Raw genomic sequence first — 6,932 nt, 5'->3', positions numbered from 1 at the left:
TGGCGCAGTTGTGCGTCAAAAAGTATAAATATGGGCCTTTGTCTTTACCAAAAATCAGTGCTTTTGTTTTAATAACGTGAGTAACAAAAACAAAGCAAAAATGATTTGCTGTATTGTTTAATAAGGGGGATTCTTCAATATTGCAGTGGCTCTGTGAAATGTTCAGTGACTCACCTAAAATGCTTCAAAAGCAATGCATGTTTTGCACAGAGTTTTACAAACCATTTTTCTATATTAACTTTGGTGCAAAAAATCTTTCTGTGATGTGAACTAAAGCAAAATTTATTCGCCCCATGTCAAATTACGAACACAACAGATACGGTATAAATAGATTTACCCTTTTTTGCACTACTGAAATGTGAATAGTCTGACTACTCTTTTTATCATACCCACGTGGACGTCTAATACTGAAGATTATTTAGTCTTCTCTCACATATTGTTTTAACTTAAAACGAACACAGACTCCGGGGTTTATTCATAGGACATTTGAATATTTATTTATTGAGAAGCCACAGTTCTTACACTTTTACAACTGTAGGCTTTTGTAAGGCAAAAGCAAGATGGATCCACTATTTTACACAGAAAAAAAGCTTCTGGAGGGGACCCCGAAGACATGCAATCTCTGCTTAAAATGCAATGTACATGGCATATATAAAAACAATTATGAAACAAAACGTCATGTAAATCCAGGTTACAATCTACTGAAATAAATGTATTTTATAAACGTAGTGTATAATCTAAGGTCATTATTAAAGTAGTCTTTTATACATACACATTTATTAAAACGTAAACACAATGTTAACATTGAAAGGGTAGACCTCAACATAAAACAACTGCTTTCGAAGGGTATTGCAACTTGTCTTGTTCTTTTAGGATAGAATCAATAAAGATAACATTGAACAGTTGTGGCCAATACAATATTAATCCATTGATATGTAACCTCTACTCAGTGAACTGTAAATTCAAGTAAAAGTGCATGAGTTTTTAACATGAACCGAAGGTGGCCAAACAAATGAATGAACGTGTCACATAAATAAAATCTCTTCGGCTGTAGCCTGACTTCTTTTTCATTGTTAATTTTTGCAGTTGGCATCCAAGCAAGAGGAGCGAAGGGATGGGAGAACTTGATTCACTCGTTTGCACAACAGTTTACCGTCAATGTATATACAGTACATTAATGATGCATTGTGTAGTTCTGCTTAAACTTGGGACACACCTAGAATATGTTCTATTTTATCAATTGACAGTATTAAACAATAGTGTGTCCTACTCTTCATGGAGATACAGATTTTGAAATTCGGATCCAGTGAAAAAAGTATAGATGCTAAACTTGTTGTCATACAGCTAAATGACGATTGTGTTGGTAAAATGTCCATGGGCATTTAGAGCTGGCTGAAAGTTCCCTAATGTGGCTAATGGAGTAACAGATTAGGTACATGCATTGGTTACCAGGCTACATCCAAATGGGACTCTACAACACACATTCTAATCATCCTCCTCATCCTCTTCATCACTGTCCTTCATGGTGATCCCTTGAAGTCCTCCACCTTCGCTAACGGAGGCAGTGGCTTCCTCTACAGTAAGTCGGTTTCGTATGGTGTCGTATGTTTTGCTGTTTAGCGTTGAGTCCAGAACACCTTGCAATCGGAAGTCCCTATACATTTTCTAAGAAGCAAAAACAACATATGTTGAGAGAAGGATAAGATAAACAGATCAGATGGATCATCTTCCTTAAACATACATTGATAAGGACATTATTACGGCAATACATGTGAATATAAATTCTGAAATATGTAGGCCAAGAAGTGTAGAGATTACATAATGCTGTTTGTGTTGTATAAAACATTGTCCGAAACCTGAAAGATCTCCCACATACAAGGAATGTGAAAGAGCCAACTCTAACACTGTTTTTTCTATATTAAATTAATAATTTTACTACTATTGCGTTTTGAAAAGATGAAATGGGCCACATCCACAGAAATGTAGGGTCTGAATAATGAGTGCAGCCCCACCATTGAGCTTGATCAAGTAAAGAGCAGAAAAACACATTTCTAGTGGACACAATATACTTGCCCAACCCCCAACCTGGTAGCCATCAATCAATCAATCAAAAAACATTGTAGAGCACGCTACTCACCCGTGAGGGTCTCAAGGCGCTGGGGGGGGGATCAAGAGGGGGGCAGGGAGGGTCACTGATCGAACAACCATGTCTTGAGGTTCTTTCTGAAGACCAGGAGGTCTTTGGTTTTGTGAAGGTCGGTGGGGAGGGAGTTCCAGGTTTTGGGGACGAGTTAGGAGAAGGACCTGCCTCCTGTGGTGGTGCGTTGGATGCGGGGGACTGTGGCTAGGGCGAGGTCGGCTGATTGGAGGTTGCATGTGGGAGTGTGGAAGTTCACTCTTTCGTTGAGGTAGGTTGGGCCGGTGTTGTGGAGGGATTTGTGTGCATGGATGAGGATCTTGAATGTGATAGTCTTGTCTATGGGGAGCCAGTGAAGGGATTTGAGGTGTGGTGAGATTCGTTCGCGGCGGGGAGGCCAAGGACGAGGCGTGAGGCTGTGTTCTGGATTCTCTGGAGTTTGCGTTTGAGTTTGAGTGTGGTGCCGGCGTAGAGGGCGTTACCGTAGTCCAGTCTGCTGCTGATGAGTGCGTGGGTGACTGTCCTCCTGGTTTCTGGGGGATTTATTTAGAGTGCGGAGTGTGTGGAAGCAGGAGGAGGTTAGAGCATTGATTTGCTGTGTCATGGAGAGGGAGGGGTCTAGGATGATGCCGACGTTGTGCGTGGTTTGCGGGGGTGGGTTTGGGGCCTAGGGCGGTGGGTCACCAGGAGCAGTCCCATGTGGTTTTGTTGGGGCCGAAGATGATGAACTTGGTTTTGTTTGAGTTGAGCTTGAGGTGGTTAGTGGTCATCCAGTTGGCGGTGTCGAGGAGAGCAGCGTGTAGATTGGTTTTGGCGGTGGTGGGGTTGCGGGTGAGGGAGAGGATGAGTTGGGTGTCATCTGCAGAGGAGAGGATAGTGATTCCGTGTGCTCGGAGGATGTTGGCTAGGGGGATCATGTAGATGTTGAAGAGTGTGGGGCTGAGGGAGGACCCTTTTGGGACTCCGCAGGTGATCTTGGTAGTGTTGGAGTGGAAGGGTGGAAGGCGGACTCTCTGGGTCCGGTCGGTGAGGAAGGAGGTGAGCCAGTGTAAGGCTTTGTGGCGAATTCCTATGTTGTGGAGGCGTGTGCGGAGTGTGTGGTGGCAGACGGTGTCAAAGGCTGGGAGGAGGTCTAGGAGGATGAGTGCAACAGTCTCGCCTTTGTTGACTTTGGTCCTGATGTCGTCAGTGCATGTGATGAGGGCGGTTTCCGTGCTGTGGTTTTTGCGGAACCCGGATTGTGAGGGGGTCAAGAGTGTTGTTTGCTTTGAGGAAGTGGGATAGGCGGCATTGACTAATTTCTCTGCAACCTTGGCGGGGAAAGGGAGGAGGGAGATGAGGCGGTAGTTGGAGAGGATCTCTGGGTCGGCTTGTGGTTTTCTTAGGAGAGCAGTGATTTGCGCGTGCTTCCAGGGGTCTGGGTAGGAGGCAGAGTTGAAGGAGTAGTTGATTATGTTGTAGAGTATGGGGGCAATGGTTGGGCTGGCTTTGTTGTAGATGCGATGTGGGCAGGGGTTGGAGGGGGAACTGGAGTGGATGATTTTCGCCAGGGTATGGGAACAACATACTGTTCATTTTAGACACACATGAACGGTTAACACAAAGTAACCCATCAGGACTTGTTTGACCATCATCAATTATTTGATAGTTAGCAAGGAAAAAGGTTATATTTATGCAAATGATCCTTGTCTACCATTTAGGCAGCGCTTTGCTGTCAATTTTGGGGGAATTGCCTTAAGAATTGCTAGTGAGTCCAAATAGAGGGCTGCACAAAGTTCGGTGGCAGAAGCCAGTCCCAGACTTTAACCCTATTTCCTTACATCCTCATCCACACTGATACACTCAAGGCAAATGCCGATAGGATTTTAATTGCAGAGAAATCCTGTATTAGGCAAGAAATAAGCCTTCAATGATAAATCTATATAATAGTTTCATTTCTTTTGCCCCTTGAAGTAAGCAGAAAGTCACATTTCTTAATCTGGTCATGATTGTGTTAGCTGAGATTGTTCAAAGTATAGCAATCTGATTTGCCAGTAATAGTGGAAATGAAAATGACATCATTAGCAGACAAGTAGAATAGAAAACTGTGGGTAACTGCATTTTCAGAAGTGTGTTGAATTGCAGGTTGGCCCCTATTAGGAAGCATTTTAGTGTTATGCATGTATGACCAAAGTGGTGCTCTTATCTTGTTGCATGTCACCTCCCTAATAATGTAATAGCGGGAAGAGAGTTAAGAAATAGAATGCTATTGAAAATTATTGAGTGTGTTTCTAAAAAATTGATCCCAGGGGCGGCAGATGATCAGTGCACACCATGCCCTGGATACAGGCACTAATGACAGACAGGGGCGGCCCCTCTGCTATGGTAGAGGAGCATCGCCCGCAGCAGAAAGCAGAAATAAAGTACAAGTATTTTACTATCCCTTTATTTCTTTGCTTTTGTAGGGTGGGCGGGAACAGCCTCCTCCATGTCAACAAGTGGAGGAGGAGTAGTGGTGTGCTTCTAAATGCGCATTTCAGCTTGGCCAGCCGTCCGAGGCCGGGCAAACTGACATGTGCACTTAGAAACTCCCCACCCGGCTGTATTTTACAGCCGGGTGGAGACCAAGTGCAGTGCCCCACTCCCTCCCTGAGCTGGATTTTTGCCTGCTCAGGCCAATTGTGACACTTCGTTAATTCTTTCATGCTTTGTAACAGCATTAGAGAAGCATTGGGATTGGTTGGGGAGGAAAGAAGACAAGAGGCGTCTGGAGAAGAGGGGGGTAGGATCACAGAGGGGCAGGTAAGTTTATTATTATTTTTTTTACTGCTCTCCCAAGTCCCCCACTCCACATGCTGCCCCCACCCCTTCCTGGCAGCAGCAGCGACTGATGCCAGAAGCATTATACAAATCCCCAGAGTGACCTACGAGCAGCCCCTAGGAATGTTCCCCATACAGCCAGCCATGGTAAATAATCGAGTACATTCTCAAGTTATGACGAAAAATTCCAAGGATTGCATTGGTTTCATGCAGGCAGAGTAAAGTTACATAGGGTCTACTCAGGCACCAAGGGATGCTCATGGACTGGATACAAACAATCAGAATAAATAGTCCATGGTTTCACACAGAGAAATAGCCCAATGCATGCCCAGTTACAGGCAGCAGGCTTACCTGCCATATACGATCACCTGAAGATCGAAAGAGTGGAAGCCACCATGCACTGCATGCAGACAGCCATCACAAATGATCTAACTAGTCAGTTCAGGAATGATAAAGAGCATCCTACAGACATGCACTGGAGAAATACTGCCATAGGTATTCCTCTCTAGAGTACACCTAGAAGTGATATTCTCATTAGAATAGCATGATTGTTAGATAAAACACTATTAAGTCAGACCTAGATTTACTAACCCTTTGTATAGCCCTTGCATCGCACAAGGAATATACAAATCCAAGCAAAGCCTTTTTTGCATAGCCTCATATGGCTTTGTAAAGAAATATATAATGAAACAAAGTGGCTTGTGTTTCGCTACTTTACACTTCAACTTGAAAGGCTATCAATGGGTGGGGCATGGGCATTCCCATGCATCCAACCATGGATTTTGGCACATTCCCAGACTTACTAATGCTAGTAAACCAGCGATGCATCAAGATTTAACACCTCCCAAGTGAGGATTAACAAGGAAGATCGCTTTATTTCTCCTCATTATTTCCTCTTTCCAATTTTGCATTCTGCAGCACACATGGAAAGAGGAAAATGCCTCTAAAGACTGTTTGTGCAGGATGATGCCCCTGGATGCAGGAATGCTTGCACTTTGGCGTGAGGGTGTCTGCATGGGCGATAGGCTGCACACAGTGTGCCTGTGCATAGAGAGAGCAGAAATGCTCCATATCTCTGCAAATATGGAGAATTTTTTGCTCTCTCCACTTCATGTAAAGCAGCACAGCAACTTTGTTTGCTATGTTGCATTGCATGAAAGATTGGTAAACATGCACTTAAGTGTGTATTCAAGAATGAGTCAAAAAATGGAAGTGAAATAAAAGGTGCTTCAACAACGCATAGTCAAAATTAACACATTAGTGCCCAACAGGCTAGAACAACATGTTTTCATAATAACATAACTGAAATTCATAATTGAATTAAATGTGATTATTTTATGAACACAAACAATTCACTGTAAGATATCACTTTGTGCAAGGAAGGACATCCTGACTGCAGGAATCAAAACAAGAAATTCTTACAAGACCTAAGTTTCGACAGCTGCTAGAAGATGAGAAAAACTCCAGGTAGACACTGGAATGTGACACTGTACTGATTCGAAAGAGGAGCAAGTGAGACGACAGTGAATGACAAAGGAACAACATAAGTGCAGAATATCAGAAGCAGAACTCCAAAACCCTTAAAAGGCAAGGACCCTACTTAGAGTGAGGAGGATGGGCTTTAAGTTGTTGGGGCAACAGTGTAAAATACTACATTATCCTGAAGGAGTACCCATCCTCCATATTTAAGGGTTTGCTCCAGCCCTTCAGACTTTTGCTTTAGAGATTTTCTCTAGCCCTACAGACATCTCTTAACATTATTAGGAACCGTCATCACAGCATTTCCTGTTAATGGGTGAACATTTGATAAGTGACTCCGCCAAACATGACAACCTGCAGTCAAACTTTTGACTTGTTTTCAAAAACAAAATTCCAACGCGAGATCTTGCTTTCAATTTAACAAAAACAAATCTCTATTGGTGTGAGAGTCATTTAAATGCTTTTACTTTCCCTTAAATCCAGTTTTTTCACAGTGGTAAGAGACAGAAAAAACGGG

General features: G+C 43.2%; 1 protein-coding gene across 13 annotated transcripts in view; it reads right to left on the bottom strand.

Annotated features, from left to right (window-relative positions):
• Window positions 1-482: 482 nt before the first annotated feature.
• The window catches only part of CADPS (calcium dependent secretion activator), a 1,450,780-nt gene continuing 1,444,330 nt past the window's right edge, over window positions 483-6,932 (bottom strand). For all 13 annotated transcript variants that reach the window (XM_069206526.1, XM_069206531.1, XM_069206527.1 and 10 more), the window contains one exon: window positions 483-1,665. In XM_069206526.1, the coding sequence (XP_069062627.1) occupies window positions 1,486-1,665 (180 nt within the window). In that variant the 3' untranslated portion in view covers window positions 483-1,485. The remainder of the gene's footprint in view (window positions 1,666-6,932) is intronic.

Source organism: Pleurodeles waltl, chromosome 9 (assembly GCF_031143425.1).
Source record: "Pleurodeles waltl isolate 20211129_DDA chromosome 9, aPleWal1.hap1.20221129, whole genome shotgun sequence".
Taxonomy (NCBI): Eukaryota; Metazoa; Chordata; class Amphibia; order Caudata; family Salamandridae; genus Pleurodeles; species Pleurodeles waltl.
This window is presented reverse-complemented; position numbering and strand designations above follow the sequence as displayed.